Below are 17,630 nucleotides of genomic sequence, written 5' to 3'. Positions count from 1 at the left end.
AACTCCCATAGTATTAAATTGTAAAGTCTGTACATAGCTTGCTCCTACGAAAGACGAAGTTAGTTTCCTCTCCCCACTTGTAGTAATTATTAGTCTTGGGTGACTTTGATGCCTAAATGGGGGCGTGGTGGTTATCATTTCCAGAGAGGCTGGTGTGTTTTTTTCCGATCACGGACCAAACCAACACAAGCAGAAACCTCATCCGGATGCGGGCTTGCGTAGTTTCAGGTCGAGCGCCCTCAGAACCAAGGGCCTTCTACCTGCGATGTTAGCTGCAGTCATAAAATCTTCCCGCGCAGAAGGCGGACCTTCGGGCCACCCCGTTACTACTAGCCTCTGGACTCATTCAGGTGTGTGGTCTTCAGCCTGAAACCTGCACTGTCCGGTTCTGCCCCATCCCCCCAGATGCTGCCTGACCTCCTGGGTCCCTGTCAGGGGTTCCCAACCTGGGGTCCACGGACCCTTGCTTAATGGTATTGCTCCATGTGGATTAAAAAGGGTTGGGCACACCTGCGAGTTTCCCCTAAATTCCAGCACCCACAATCTCCTTTCTACAGAAATCCCACATCACTGTCACTTCCCTTGCCCCCGGCCTGCCGATTTTACATAACATCCGTTATGTAATGTAATGTTATAAAATAATGTTTTACATAACGTTGAGCTCAGCGGTACGGGGAAACGCTTTGAAGAACTCACACATGATCTAATCGGCTGCACCCGTACCGGCGCCCGCCTTTTGGAGGGAGGGGTGGAGTTAGTCAGTGAGCGGAAAGCGATAACTGACTAGCTCTAAGTATGGATTGCGATCGGAGGATTTCTGAGGAGGGCATTGGAAGGTGATGGGAGCCGTGGGAGGAGCTGAACGAGGCGATCGATGAATAAAAGGCTCAGCAAGCGGTTATAGCACACAGCGAGCGAGCAAACGCAGGCATGGGGGTCGGGGCGCAGATCACCGGAGAGGAGCCGCTGCCGGTCGATGTGGAGAGCGAGTGGGGAGCCGAGACTTCGGGCATCAAACCCCGGCTGCTGCGCCGGGGCAGGGAGACCTGGGGCCGCCGGCTGGAGTTCACGCTGGCCTGTGTCGGCTATGCGGTGGGACTGGGCAACATCTGGCGATTCCCCTATCTGTGTTACAGGAGTGGCGGAGGTAAGCACGGCGCTGCGGGCTGAAGGGCCGGGTCGGAGGCCTTTGGGTCAGAGGTACAGTCTGTGATCCAAAAGATGAGAAAATCTGCAGATGCTGGAAATTCAGAGCAACACACACCCCGGGCAGTGACTAAGTAGATTTTGCCTATAAATTAGAAAATACACGAACACCAATAGAAATTCATCCACCGTATTGTGATGACTAGTATCAAAGAAGCAATCACTAAAGTGGCTGGGAGTTGAACCAACCATGTGTACGTGGGGTTGAAAGCGGTGCGGTGGGGGCGGGGGGATGAACTGGCCGACTCTTTATGTTCCGGCCTTTCGCAGACCTCCAGGCCATCTGCTCTCCTCCAATTCTGGCCTCGTGGTCTTCCTTGAATTAGATACACGATCGTTCTCTCTCCCATCCTCTCCTTCTCCTTAAAAACTAGCCTTTTCTAGATATTTCCTCCAGTATCTCTTTACAATGAGCATGTCAAATTTTGTTTAATAACCTCATCTGAAGAGCCTTGAGTTGGTTTATCAGGGTAGAGACTAACCACGAGATAGATGTTTGTGCTTTGGAGGGTGTATGGAAGAAGGCCTTATGTAAATAAGGCCACCAGGGAAACGGCAGGGTTTAAAATTTTTATATGTTGTATCTAACTCAAAAGCTTTGAACTGTTCCAGCTTTGTTTTTCTGTTTTATCAATCTGGAAGATTGACAAAATGGTTAAAGCTGCCCATACTTGGTAGGGCAATGCTGAATGCTTCAATAATAATGGAAAATGAACACGAGCAGGTGTTTAATGGCGCTATAACTGACTCTGGTAGCAGATGAGCTGGGCATTTATTTATTGAGGTCCAGTCCCTTCTGGCCCTTTGAACCACGCTGCCCAGCGTTCCACAAATGGTCATTGTAAATCGTACCATGATTAGGCTAGGGGATTGCTGGGTGGCGTGGCTTGAAGGGCTTATTCTGCACTTGTCTCAACAAAATTTTAAAAAAGCTAGCCTGATCATGGGACAATATCCACCAGAATTTAAAACTTGACAGAAAACAGGCAAATAACTAACAATCCTTTCCACACTCTGATAAATGTCAGATGTCCAGACTTTGTATTTACTTTGATTTAATCTTGATTTCTGAATGCTGCATGCAATAGTACTGGAAACATTCAATTGTCAGCAAGTTAACTAAATAGCTAAGGCAGTTTTCATGAGTTAACTTTCACTTGCTCCATCATTGTAACATTCCCACAACCAATTGACTCACTTTCAAGGACTCTTCATCTCATCTGTTGATGATCTCTTAATATTATCACTTCCAGTTTATAGTTGTCTTTTGCACACTGGTTGCTACAGCCTTTCATTGATTCTGTTATGGAGCTTAGTCTATAGATTTATTGAGTATGCCCAGAAGAAAATGAATCTCTAGATTGCATTTCTGACACACTTTGATATAAATTACTTTGAGTTCTGCTCTAAGAGAACTAGGCAGTTGAGGGAGAGTTGTCCCTCCAGATCGGACTTTATCAGCACTTAAACCACAAGGGGTTGTGCCAAAGGAAAGCAATGGTGTTGGGAGCGGTGGAGTTCAGCTAGTGAATTACTCCAAAATGGAGGGGTTTTTGTAGGTATTCTGTATCATGAGGCATGTTGTTTGAAATGCTGTCCAAAAAAAGAATTGTGGTGCATAAGTATCTACCTAACGAAGGTCCTCATTCTGTGGAAAATACACCTGTTGGATGAGGACTAACCGATTGGGAGGGACAACTAGACTAGACATGCTCAGGCATCTTCCGTAATGAAGATGAGAGTTTGCCATCGAAACATCAATTAAAATCGATACTGTTATGAGTGATGAACAGACCTGATGGACAATGGGGTGCAGAGTTAACCATTCCCAACCCCCCTTCTGAGAACTGCGAACTATTGCTGTTGTTATGCTGCTCATGAGGGAGAGAGATAAAGCCCAGGCAAGAACATCTGCTACAGATAAGAGGGGGAGAGAGACTGTTGGTTTACTGTATTTTGACTCTTCCTGGATTATTTATCTTCCACTACAAGGACTTTACTTTGCTCGTTAACATTCCTCAGGAGATAGCAGGAGTGGTCTGATGTGATGGACACAGTCATTCAGAGTTGATGGATAGCGGAGACCCCATTAGTAGGGATAAAAGACAGGTCTGGGGAGACACCCCTCAGACACACCAGTGGACACTGACTGAGTGTTGTGAACCCACAGAAAGGTGGGGGGTTTCGGAGACCGAATCAGGAGATCGGTCAGTAAAGCTCACAGTGTTACAGCAGGGCCGGTGGGGACTTGTGTGTGTGTCCACTCATGCCAGAGTGACGAGTCCACCACAGACGAACGGTCTAGCTGAAGACCAGAGGGGTCATAACTGAATGGCCACAACGACACGATGGATTAAGAAAGCCACAAAAGGTTTGCCTGCCGCAGCTGTTGCTGTTACATCTCGCTCGCTCGCTCTCTCTCTCTCCAACGATTTCAGTACAACAACCATAACCACCTCAGCATTTATGAACTGAACTTTATACTTTTCTATGACAATTCATTTACCCCTAGACATCGATAGAGCTTGTTTATTATTGATTATTATTATTCCTACATTTTTAGGTTTATTACTGCTAACTTGTTTTATATGTATATTTGCATTTTTGATATTGTATTGTGTAGTTTACTAATAAACACCTTTAGTTTGGTACCACCAGACTCTAACGGATTCTTCTTTCTCTGCTGGTCAGACACCCAGTTACGGGGTACGTAACAATACCTGTACCCAGCTGAAAACCCGAGAAGAGTTATTCGTCATAATCGCCAGGAAAGCACTAGATCCTTTTTGAGACAACTTAAATACCTATTCATTTCTGTAAACGCTGCCTGACATGTTGAGTTCCTCCAGCATTTTGTGTGTATTGCTCTGAATTCCAGCAGCTACAGAATCTCATTTTAATAACAAATTAGTGGGTTAGAGAAATGTGATACCAGGAATTAAACGAGGCTGCAACTGGTATTGGGTGGCTGAAAACAGGTGCTGCAAAGTGGGAGGGCTGGGATTGGGAGGAAGGCAACATGAACTGATACAAGAAAAGTTCAAAATAAATTTATTGGGGTACATGCATGTCACCACATACAACCCTGAGATTCCTTTTCCTGCAGGCATACTCAGCAGATCTGTAGAATAGTAAATGTGCCAAACTCTGGAAATATAAATAAATAGCAATAAATAATAAGAACATGAAATAACAAGATAGAAACCTTAAAGGGCAAAAATTGTTTGTGGGAACATTTCAATAGATGAATGTCGTTATCCTCTAGTTCAAGAGCCTGATGGTTGAGGGTTGTAACTGTTCTTGAACCTGGTGGTGAGTCCTGAGGCACTTGTACCTTCTACCTGATGACTGCTGTGGGAAAAGAGCATGGCCTGGGTGGTGAGGATCTTTGGATGCTGCTTTCCTTCGACAGTGTGGAGGAAGGGTGGAGGGGCCAAGTTTTAGGTAAATTTATAATTTAATCTGCCCACGCCTTAATGACCTAGTGATACATTGTGAACCAATTGGATTGTGAGTATCCAATTCCTGAAACACCATCCTCCCCCCCCCAAAAAAAAGTCAACTAGAGATCTTGCTATCTCAAGAAGATCTAGTCTAGCATTGCAGCTGTTGACACCTTAGTGAATTTCTGCAGGCTTGCCTTTCTGCTTTCTGGTCTCAATTTAATGTTACGTATTTTAATTTGTTTTTGCAGATTTTATTCAATCTATGTAACTTTGATCTTTATATTTAGAGATGCACAGATGCTTGTAATGTTCACTCAAATCCCATAGAGGGCACTGTGCAGGGCTTGCAATCTCAATCATGCCAGATGTTATTTTAGACTGTGTAATGAGTGGTTGTTGCTTTTTATGAAAAACTTTTTCGACATAGTAAGCTGGCAGCCAACTTACTCCACTTCTACTGTACAGATCCCTACTCTGCAACTGCCTCTTGTGCAGAGACTTGGAAGGGTTTAGGTAGGTCCACAGTGGAGAGAGCAGAACCACTGATACTGGTTCTCTGGGAGAATTCAGGCTGCTTCTGTTGAGCTAACTGGTCCAACAGACTGAGTTCTAAGGTCATGTATTCATTTGTTACGCTTATTATGGGTTGATTTAACCAGAGCTTGTTTAAAGTTATTTCAATTCTTAGCTAACTTTGTAAAACATGGCCTATGTCCACCTTATTGTGATTGGATGGCAAAGTGAGGTACATCAAATAGTGATATTAACAATGGGCAAACCGACCTCGTGCACCATGTGTGGGGTGGGGGTGGGGGGTTGTTGGTGGTCTTCTGGCTTTCAATGTTTGTAATCTTGTGTGATTATACTAGTGCCTGGTCAATTACACTGTAATTATGGAAACAATGTAATGCACTGTTGTATCATTGGCACAAAACTAGATGGACTTACAGGCAGTCCCTGGGCTACGTACGAGTTACGTTCCTGAATCCGTCTTTAAGTCAGATTTTTACATAAGTCGGAACAAGTACATCGGTACATATTTAGTGTCAGTTCGTCAAACGTTTGTCTTAGTATATAGTTTACCTTTCTATCATATAAAACACTTAAACGTATGTATTCCAATAATTAAACCACTGCTTTGCTTAGTAATAATTGTAGCTTTCATCGGGGCAGGGTGTTTCACATGCTCCATTATTCTCACTTTACCCGTTATCCTTTAAAATTATTCCGATCATTGACGGATTGTAGCCTAATGCTTTTCTAATGACTGGTGGCGTTTCACCTCTTTCCAAACACTTTATTATTTCCACTTTATTTTCAATTGCTATCGCTTCCCGTCAACGGAACAGAAACACTGCGGGCGGTGGGTCCCGAGCTCCTCCAGCTCCCAAAGTCCGCTGGGTCCTAAGGACCACCGCACTGAGACAGGTTAAATGGGACAAGTGGGGGCTGTGCTGGGTTTGGGTATTTGATCCTCCACAATATTCCGCGTGGGAATTTAAACTGGAGGTGGCAGTGTTTTTTTTTACGAGGTCAAGTTTCGAGCTCGACATCAACCCGGCACGGATGGTACGGGAGTCACTGGATTGACATCAACCCGGCACGGGAGTGGTCTGTCACTGGATCGAACTCCAGCCTGACGCTGATCTCACTGCGCCACCAGGGGGGTGGGGTCAGGGTGTATCTTACTAAGAAAAATTTAAGCCAAGTACAAAGTTAAACACTCAACACAGTGTCAACGGCAACAACTTAAAATGGCGGATGGCGTTCTCCTTCCTCAGTTCGTAAGTACGAGTTGTCAGTAAGTCGGGCGTTTGTAACTCGGGGACTACCTGTAATTCAGAGACTTGTGGAAGTATAATATGCAACATTCTTTTGCACAAGATGAGTTGCTTTATATAATCTACTTTGTAACTATGGTGCTAAATCATTATTTCAAACATCTGGTTTGACATTTTAGTAAGGGTTGGATCTCAATTCAAGTTTGTTATTCAACCATACATGAATACAGCCAAATGAGATAGTGTTTCTCTGGGGCCATGAGGCAGAACACAGCACCTACAATCACCCAGCACAAAGCGCACAGCAGGGACAAGATAGCAAGCACAAAGGTATCAGTGAGATACAGCTGTGCAAAAAAAAGTAGTCCAGACTTGAGTTGCAGAGATCTGCTTTTGACCACAATGCAGCTTGTCTTCTGCCAAATGAACACTAGGGGTCAGCACCTGGCCACCCCCAGTGGCAGCTGTCAATGGTCAACACTGCAGCTCAAAGCCCTGAGTCCATTAATTGTGGCAAAAATCTGCAGTCAACTAAGACAGAGGTTGTCTTTTGCCAAGTGAGCACTGGGAGTGGAGGAGGGGGGTGGCAGTTCTGTCACCAGCCTAGATGCAACACCACACTGCTCCCGGTGGAGCACAGTAGGCTCGCCTCTCTCCTGGTGGCTGTAGATAGGTGAAACCATAGCTTGAGGCCTAATCCTCCCTATGACCGAGACCACGCAGCTCCCCTGCTCTCAGCCAATAAATCAGTGAATCAAACTTGTGGCATTCCACATTAACAATGTCTAAAAGGGTCTTGTGATCACAAGAAAAGTGGCCTAGATGGTTACTTGCTATTAGATTGTACATGTCCTTTTGACACAGGCAGCAGCACGACGCACAGCTCCTTCATTTTCGCTACCAACAAGCAACTCGCTGATGAGGTGGACCTGCATTATGTAAGTTGGTGCGATCATAAAAAATGCAGGCGCAGTGCTACTCTGGAAGACGTTCCGTGAAAGGGCTGAGGCACTCTGAATTGTTTGTTGCTGGTGTCTATTACAGTGGTGCTAGGAAGTTTGTGAACTTTTTAGGATTTTCTCTATTTCTGCATAAATGTGACCTAAAATGTGATCAGATCTTCACGCAAGTCCTAAAGAACATAAACCTGGTCTTCGCCATCAAAGTCTGATCTTCATCGCACAGGGGTTTTGGAAGTGTCCCATGCCTCAATCGAAGGAGATTTGAGGACCTCCGAGCAAAAGTTGATGCTGACCAAGCTGGAAAAAGATACAAAACCTTTTCTAAGGAGTTTAGGCTCCAGCAATCCACAGTCAGGCAGATAGTGTACAAATGGAGGAAATTCAATGCTGTTGTTGCTGACACCAGAAATGGTCAACCAACAAAAATCACCCCAAGAGCAGAGCATGTAATATTCCAGGAGGTCACAAAGAACCCCAGGGTAACATCTAAGAAGCTACAGGCCTCTCTTGCATTGGCTAATATCAATGTTCATGAATCAACCTTCAGGCAAACACTGAAAAGCAATGGTGTGCAAGGCAAGATTGCAAGGAAAAAGCCACTACTTCCCACAAAGAACATTGCTGCCCATCTAAAGTTTGCTAAAGACCACATGGATAAGCCAGGAAGCTCTTGGAAGAATGTTCAGTGGATGGATGAGTCAAAAATAGAAATCTTTGGCTTAAATGAGAAGCATTCTGCAAACATTGCATTCCAGCATAAGAACCTCATCCCAACTGAAACGCGGTGGTGGCAGTGACACGGTCTGGGCCTGCTCTGCTACTTCAGGATGTCTTGACATCATTGATGGAACGATGAATTCTGAATGGTACCAGCAAATTCTAAAGGAAAATGTCAGTGTATCTGTCCATGACCCACTTTCTCTTCAGCTTCAGTTCAAGCAGCAAGACAGTGATCCTAAACACACAAGTCAGTCTATCCAGGAATGGTTAAAGCAGAAGAAATTTCATGTTTTGGAGTGGCCGAGTCAAAGTTCTGATCTTAATCCTACTGAAACATTGTGGAAGGACCTGAAGTTCATGCAAGAAAGCCGACCAAAATTCCAGACGTGAAGCAGTTTTGTAAGGAGGAATGGCCTAAAATTCCTCAAAGCCGATGTGCAGGACTGATCAATGGTTACTGGAAATGTTTGGTGGGAGGTATTGCCATACAAGGGGGGAGGGTTCACACCAGTTATTGAAAACAAAATTCACATACTTTTTCCAACAAATACATGTAAGATTGGAGTATCTCTGCAGGAACAAGTGTAATGTGTTTTGTTAGTAATGAAATGGCCACTCCCACAGTGACTTGCAAAATGAACTGTGATTCATGGTGCATGAATATATTAAAGTTTCCCTTGATGTAGATTGTGGGTGAAAGGGGAGACTGATTCAGAAAGGATGATGCGCTTTTTATACTGCATTGGGTAATGGTTTCAGTATTACTGTTTTCAAAGTGATTTTTAAAAGATTATCATAATCTCCTGAGATTTGGTCTTTTGTTTTGGGGAGTAATCCGTTCCTAGATAAACTCGGTGGCCATTTTATTAGGTGTCTCCTATACCTATTAACGTGGCCACTGAGTGTATGTTCATGGTCTTTTGCTGCTGTAGCCCGTCCACTTCAAGCTTTGATGTGTTTTACATTCAGAGATGCTCTTCTGGATGCCACTGTTGTAACACGTGGTGATTTGAGTTGCTTTGGGTTTCCAGCTTCTGACTTTCTTGTATACTATGAGTCGCTTTCCTGTCAACTTGAACCAGTCTGGCCTTTCTCATTAACATGTCACTTCACCCACAGAATTGTCACTCACTGGATGACTTTTTTTTGTTTCTCACACCATTCTCTCTAAACTTTAGTGACTGGCCTGTGTGAAATTCCAAGGAGATCAGCAGTTTTTGAGATTACTCAAACTACCCATTCTAACATCAATAATTACTCCACAAAGTCAAAGTCATTTGGGTCACATTTGTTCCACCCCACCCCTCCATTCTGATGTTACATTTGAACACCTGAACCTCTGACCATGTCTGCTTGCTGTTGTGCATTGAGTTGCTAGATATTTGTATGAATGAGCAGGTGCACCTGGTAAAGTAGCCTCTGAGTGTATGTGTGGAAGTTGAGGTTGGACTGCTAGCCAGTCGTTGGGTTTGATTGTCGTCCTGCTCCTGAGTTGTTCCTTTCTTGTGGCGCATCTTGCCATTTCTTAGCATTTTCTCGTTTTTTTTTTAAACAAGGCAGAGTTGCTAGCTCGATGCTCAACCCAGCATGGAAGGCGTGCAAGGAGCCCGCAGGATTCAAACTCTGCTCAAAGACGGGTGCGGATGCCGCTACACCGCTGGCTGGCTCCTGAGTAAATTAATTCAAATCTCAAAACTGCTGTTCCTGGAAATCTGAAATGAAATAGAAAACCATGGGAGCCATTCAGCAGGTTGACTAACATCTATGGAGAGAGTTACCTTTCCGGTCCAAGTCACTTCATGATAATGGGAGGACTCTTGCCTTTGAAGCTTTGTTAATATGAAATTTGAATTCCTATTTATTTCAACACGTGAATGACCCAACTGTTTTTTTTCAACTTTCTGCAATTTATACCCCTTATGCTCTGGTAACTGTCCTGCACCTTTCCCAATTTTAGTGTTTTTTTAGGAAAAGTGTCTGTTCAATAATGGGGAATTATCATTGAAACCTCCCTGCAACAAAAACTGCACATGAACTTTTTCAGCTAAATGTATCTTGGGGAGGGGAAAAAAACACCATGTTTTTAATTGTGAATCACAATCTTTTTGCATCTACATCATTCAATTGTATTGTTTCTTCTTGAAAAGTCAATTAAATGTGAAGTGTGGTGATTGCTACATTTCATAATTATACCAATTAACTTGTGTATAGCAAACTCCCAGAGGTGGCCATTAATATTTTTGGCTGAGGGGAAAAATGGTCATGTGCATATGTGTGAGAAGCACGAGGAAAGAAGTGGTATTCTAAAGGAGTGTTGACCGGAAAGATGTTTCTGAGGAAATTTTTGAAGCCGTATAACAACCATGAGGAACTCTGAATGATGGGACACAGTGCAAAGTGGAGACAAAATGCACCCTGAGCTACTACATAAAAGAGAAGATGTAATAGAGGGTGGTAGCCTGGAATGTTTAAGGAAGCTGGGATCCATTTGGGTGGGAAGTGAAGAGCAGAATAAGAATTTGAAGAGTTGATACTTTTTAAGTCGCAGCAGCAAAATTTGGGACCAACTGCAACTTGACACGGGAGTCCAGTTATTCAAGCATGGAATAATTGAATCTAAAGATAAAACTTTGTTGGGGGAGATTCTATGTTGTTGTCAGGGTGGGGGAGGGAGATTCTGTTTAAGATGGCTGGAAAATGGAATGGAACCAAACTTCAGGTCATATATCATCAGTTTTTCTTTGTTTTCACTTGAGCCTGTGACTGTATAGAGCTGATAGGAAAGGTTGTGTTTTAACGTTCCCCTTGGTTAGAGGCAAGATAACTGCAGTGGTGAATAGCATGCTGGGAAAGCAATCTGCTGGCATACAGTGTTACCAGGATGCTTTGCAAACTGACCCTCGAGGAGCTTGCCAATAAAGAGTAAGTGGGTATGATATTGGATCCAACATCAAATTTAGTGTCTCTCCAGATGCTGCCAAATCCAGTGAGTATTGGTGTTTTCTGTCTATTTCTGATGGAAATGACAGGCAGGGAACTGAGCCACTGGTAGGAATAGTTTACACAGGGGTCCTAACTTTTTTTTAATGCCCTGGGCTCCTACCATTAACAGAAGTCTGGATCCCAGGTTGGGAACTGCTGGTCTACAGTATGCTGAGAGCAGCAAACCTGGGAGATTACAGATTTGCTATTGACTTGAATATGTACTTGTACTTGAATATTCACGGGTGACTTTAATTTCGAAGTAAATTAATATTGAGATTCATTTACTAACAAGCAGCTACAAAACAAAAAAACCCAAAAGAACCCATTTTTTAAAAAAAAAACACCATCAAACACCTAATGTGCAAGGGAAAAAAAGTAATTCAAATAATAACTGTATGAAATTGCTGGAATGGTACGGACAGCCCAGCGCATCTGTAGTTGTGAACTTCCCATGATTCAGGACATTTACAAGGGCGGGTGTGTAAAAAGGGCCCGAAAGATCATTGGGGACCCGAGTCACCCCAACTGCAATCTATTCCAGCTGCTACCATCCAGGAAATGGTACTTCAGCATAAGCCAGTCCAACAGCCTCTGGAACAGCTTCTTCCATCAGGCCATCAGACTGATGAACTTGTGCTGAATTTGAGGGTACTCTATATTACACTGATTGTTCTATCTATTATAAATTACTATGATTGCACATTTAGATGTAAAGTATTTTACTCCTCATGCAGGTGAAGGATGTAAGAAATAGTCAATTCAATTCAATTCTGAACTGAACTTCCCAAAGAGTCTGAGTTGAGTGCAGAGTTGAAACATCGTGGAGCACCGAGCTGTACCAGCATGTCCCTCTCCTCTGGCCCCAACATCCTGACTTTTTCAATCTGGTCTGGTGCTTAAATCATTGTCCAAACATTAGGTTCTGTTGCCTTGATGTGCTCTGGGGCCTGGACCCAGCTGCCTCGATCTGGCCCGTACCTGACCTTTCTGATTTGACACAGTGCTTAAATTGATTGAACCTTGGTCTTCCTCACTCTTGGCAATGGGGCCGGCTGCTTCGGCTCTGCCACATCAAACTGCCTCCAAGTCTAAAGGGAAACTGCAGACTATTGCTTACTATAGTGTTCTTGCTCAGGTGTAAGAGAACGTTGAACTAAACACCGAGATAAACCGTAGTCAATGAAAACAGGATCGCAGTAAGATTAACCGTTTACTGTTCACTCTTCTACATTAACGTATGGTGAAAACTGTTGATAAAACAATACAAAATTTGTACAGTATTTGTTTCCTTCTTGATATCACATTTACATCGTAAATACTTGTAAAAGTAAACTACAACAACTACATTACATTAAAATGCAGCAGTCAGAATCTACCTACGCCATTGACTGCTTTAAATACACTTCAACGCAAACTATCCGAAACTCTTTAACTAACGAAAACATAAACCTTATCAACCGTCATTACTTTTAACAGAATCAGCGTTAACATTTTAATTCAACATATCGATTATCTCATGAACTTACGGCGTTGCTTCACTATGTTTCTAATGCGTAGAAAGACAACTTTTCTTGCGCTGATCTTGCACATGTGAGCCCCCTCCTTCCCGTTTCTCCAAACCGGTATTTTCCCACAAGACGCGGCGAAATCGGATGTGACGTCATCGCATGCCGCGATATATCACAGACAACGAATTTACTTTAAACAATCCTAACTTTAACTAAAAAATGCTAACAAACGAATTACTAAAGCGAAAATATTATAAACTAAACAAATGCCATAAAGGCAACACACTTACGATGATCATTTGCCAGAAAAAGTGGTGAACACATTTGGTTGTTTTGTTATCCTCTAGCCAGAAGTCACAGCACCATCTTAAACCATACTAAAATGATTTGCCTAGATGTGTAGACTACCCGTCACCTTGGTTCAATGTTACCTTTGGGCATTTGAGACAGTCTTGGAGCATTGCATCATGGAATTAATGAACAGGCTGTTTTAATTCTGGCCAATTGTGTTTTATGAAAAGATTATAGGGGAGGGTAATAATTACTGTTAGAATGTCAAGATTCTTGAGTTTTATTTATCACAATGAGACGCACAATGAAATGTCTCATTTGTGTTGATGAGCCTAGGATGTGTCCCTGCTATCGTAACGATGTGTTGTGTATGACTGCTGCTACTGTGTTTTTGCAGCTTGCTCCCAGAGGAATGCTGTTTCATTTAGCTGTATGCATGTGTATGGCTGAATAACAATTCAACTTGTAATCACGGGTGAGATGAGCAGGGTTTTGGGCTTTTATCTACAGGTGAGGTCAGGGTTGTAGGGAGCTGCCAGGACTGAAGAAACAAGACTGAAATTAGCTCAGTTGTGACCCTGTTAAATAACAAGGCAGACTTGAAGTCTAGTTGGCTTTTTTTTTCTTTTTCCCCCATCCTATAATATCCAAAGATAATTCAAGATGAATTTGTACACTGTATGAGAAGAATGTTCCTCTTATTATTCATTATGATTTTATTTTTTTTGTCTGACAGGTGCCTTCATCATCCCATATCTGGTTATGATCTTGCTGTGTGGAATCCCACTGCTCCTCCTGGAATACACTATTGGACAGTATACAAGTATGGGACCTGTGCATGCCTTGGCTAAACTCTGCCCTCTTCTGAAAGGTTTGTAGATAATTATTACTGCAGATCACTGAAACTCCTCAGTTGGACTAAAAGTCAAATTGTGAACCGTGGTTCAGTCTTATTTGTAGAGTTATGCACACTCTCTTCTGACAGCTGATTCCATGAAGTATTTTGAAGCCTCCTTCAGTATAAAAGGTTCCAAATGTGTTCAGAGGGAGTGAGCTCAACTGCTCAGCCAGCTGATACCTTGTCAATGATTTTTTAAAATCATTTATTCATAACTGATCTGGTCAACATTATTTTCAATAATTTGCTCTTGCAGCGAGTCCCTTGTGCCACCAAATCACTGAGCCATCATTTGTAATTTGACATATTGAACCAGGGAGCAACTTGGTTATTTTGCCACAGGAGCTGGTTAGCATAAGGTTGATGGGGTTTTGCAGTGACTTGCTCCATTAATGGAACACTTGCATTCTTCCTGGCTAAAGTTTGAGGATAAAGCTGCTTAGTTCTTTCCTAGTAGAACTCTGAGCATCAACACACTTTAATCTTGTGCTCTCGGCTTAATGACACTTTTAGTCAATCCTAAGTGGTGTAATTCCTTTGCAGTTTATGGCCAGACTCCAGGTGTTTTTCTGTAAATTCTAACATGGGTTCCCAACCATCTTTATGCCATCTATCTCTACTGTTAACAGAGGGGTCTGTGGACCCCAGGTTGGGAAACCCTGCCATGACATTCCACCGCATGTGTTCATTTAGAATTGCACCACATTGAAATAGGCCATTTGGCCCAACTTCTCCATGCTGACCTGTTTTTTAAACTTGAGCTGATCCCATTTCCTTTGTCTTGTGCCCATATCTTGTGCAGCTGCAACATAATATCCCTGACATACTTAATACCCAGACTGATGGAGACCAGTATACCAAACAGTCTCTCTGTCTTCCTGTGCCTCTACTTTCAGGTACAAGCTTTGCCCTAATTTAACTTGCAATGCCTCTCTCCTGTCTGCAACAAATTCCATCTGCCATTCCTTGAACTACTTTCCAAGCTGGTCTAGGTCCCTTTATAAACTCTTAACTACTTGTATGTTTTTAGCATCTATTCAGCAAAGCCTAGTCTTTATCTGTCTTAGACTTCTGCCATAGGACCAAGACATTGCTCTGAAAGCCTGTCCAGTAGTTAGCTAAAACCTATCCCATGGTAACTGCAATTACTCATTGCTTTGAGGTTCAGGACTAGAAATTCTAGGCCCCCTGGGGCAACAGATGTAGGTTGCTCTGGTGTCATCACCCAGGCACCAGGACATTTTCTCACCCCAGTTCAAAGAACAAAGCAGTAGATGCCGCTTCCGGCAGAGCAAATTAGGAAAACTGCTTTAGTCAGCTGTCATGACCTTGAAGCTGTCGCCTTCCAAGTTCCTGGGTGTCAACATCTCAAAAGATCTATCCTGAGTGGAACATATTGATGTAATGACAGTGCTCAGAATTTGGTGAAGATTTTGGTAAGTCACCATAGACTCGAGCTAATTTCTGCAGATGTAACATGGAGATTAATCTTGCTGGTTGCTTCAATATCTGCTATAGAGGTGCCAATGTACAGGATCGGGAAAAAGCTGCAAAGGTTGAAGACTCGACCAGTTCTGTGGACATCAGCCTCCCCACCATAAAGGACATCTACAAAAGGCAATATCTCAAGGTAGTGTCCATCATTAAGTAGCCTTGCCATGAGGGATGGACCTTTCTCATTACTGCCATCAGAAGAGATGCAGGGGCTGAAGATGTGAACTTGAAGTTTTAGGAACAGCTCCTTCCGCTTTGCCTTCCGATTTCTGAATGATCCATGAACACTACTCACTACTTTGCGCTATTTTTATATTATTGTAACTTATAATTTTAATATGCACTGTTCTTGTGCTTCAAAATAACACATTTTGCAACATATGTCAGCAATAATGAACCTGATTCTAATTCTATGCAGCTGAGCACCAGCTCGTGTGGCATTTGGGCAACTTCCCCTGTGGTCTAGGAGGACATGCCATGACTTGACATGGGACCTGCAGGCATACAGTACTACGCAAAAGTCTTGACCTGGGACTTTTGCTCATCATTATGTGCCATGTTTTATGATGTGGGTGATCACGACTATGATTGTTCTTGGTAAATTTTTCTACAGAAGCAGTTTGCCATTGCCTTCTGGGCAGTGTCTTTACAAGATGGGTGACCCCAACCATTATCAACACTCTTCAGAGATCGTCTACCTGGCGTCAGTGGTTGCATAACCAGGACTTGTGATGTGCACCAGCTGCTCATACAACCATCCACCACCTGCTCCCATGGCTTCATGTGACCCTGAATTTGGGAGGGGGGTGGCAAGAACCATGACCAGCACCGGCTAGAAGGATGAGGATAGCAGATACCTGGGAACACCCCTCCAAGGCACTCACCATCCTGACTTGGAAACATATCGCCGTTCCTTCATTGTCGCTGGGTCAAAATCATGGAATCCCCTCCCTAATAGTACTGTGGGTGTACCTACACCTCAGGGCCTGCAGCAGTTTAAGAAGACAGCTCATTGCCACTTACTTCCTCAAGGGCAACTATGGATGGGCAGTAAATGCTGACTTAGCAGGCAAAGCCCACACCCTGCAAATGAATAAATGAAACAAGCAGTGCTGCACATTGCCCAAGGGTGACCTGCAGGAGGGAGTGCCTTCTGCCTCTTTTGTTAGAGACGTACTAGTGGCCCTCCCCCCCACAGTACAACAAATTATACACATTTTTACGCCAAAAAAACCCAACAAAAATGCCTTTTGGCCATAGTAAGACTTGCTTGTTAGTACAAATACAGCAACCTTGTTATAGCTAACACCCTGTTTGTTCATGTGAAGTGCTTAGTCTGACACTGATACCATTTATATTCAGCTGCATAAGAGATGAATTTGCTTCTTAGAAGCATAGGTGGAGAATTCCATGACCTCTTCATCCAAGTGCGGGCATTCCAGGGATCGAATCATATCTGTCTTTTTTAAAATGGAGACAAATCTAAGAGGGGCCTTCTGTCTACAACAGGGAATGTTATCACCAGGATTCTCATCTACTGCCTCCTCCCAGTGACTTGGAAGACCTGCTTTTTAGATCATAGTATAGACTCCACAGAGTTGGTAGATTTGAATTTCACTGAAGCTCAAAATAGAATCAAAAGATCAGCACCAACCACTACTCCTATTTTCACATCTCTAAACCTTTTGACTGTTAACTGAAAGACTGTGGTCCAACAGATTTTTTTAAAGAAATGTTCCACTGTTCTCCATCTTATCCACTTCATGAAACATAGAAACATAGAAAATAGGTGCAGGAGTAGGCCATTCGGCCCTTCGAGCCTGCACCGCCATTCAGTATGATCATGGCTGATCATCCAACTCAGAACCCTGTACCTGCTTTCTCTCCATACCCCCTGATCCCTTTAGCCACAAGGGTCATATCTAACTTCCTCTTAAATATAGCCAATGAACTGGCCTCAACTGTTTCCTGTGGCAGAGAATTCCACAGATTCACCACTCTCTGTGTGAAGAAGTTCCTCCTCATCTTGGTCCTAAAAGGCTTCCCCTTTATCCTTAAACTGTGACCCCTCGTTCTGGACTTTCCCAACATCAGAAACAATCTTCCTGCATCTAGCCTGTCCAATCCCTTTAGAATTTTATACGTTTCAATAAGATCCCCCCTCAGTCTTCTAAATTCCAGTGAGTATAAGCCTAGTCGATCCAGTCTTTCTTCATATGAAAGTCCTGCCATCCCAGGAATCTGGTGAACCTTCTCTGTACTCCCTCTATGGCAAGAATGTCTTTCCTCAGATTAGGGGACCAAAACTGCACACAATACTCTAGGTGTGGTCTCATCAA

General features: G+C 43.2%; 1 protein-coding gene across 1 annotated transcript in view; it reads left to right on the top strand.

Moving 5' to 3' along the window:
- Nucleotides 1-730: 730 nt before the first annotated feature.
- The window catches only part of LOC140738483 (sodium- and chloride-dependent GABA transporter ine-like), a 73,172-nt gene continuing 56,272 nt past the window's right edge, over nt 731-17,630 (top strand). The window contains exons 1-2 of the mRNA XM_073065809.1: nt 731-1,147; nt 13,636-13,770. Coding sequence (XP_072921910.1) covers nt 931-1,147; nt 13,636-13,770 — 352 coding nt within the window. The 5' untranslated portion in view covers nt 731-930. The remainder of the gene's footprint in view (nt 1,148-13,635; nt 13,771-17,630) is intronic.

The sequence above is a fragment of the Hemitrygon akajei genome, chromosome 14 (genome assembly GCF_048418815.1).
Source record: "Hemitrygon akajei chromosome 14, sHemAka1.3, whole genome shotgun sequence".
NCBI classification, from domain to species: domain Eukaryota; kingdom Metazoa; phylum Chordata; class Chondrichthyes; order Myliobatiformes; family Dasyatidae; genus Hemitrygon; species Hemitrygon akajei.
Note: the sequence above shows the minus strand (reverse complement) of the source record. Positions and strands in the feature narration are given on the sequence as shown.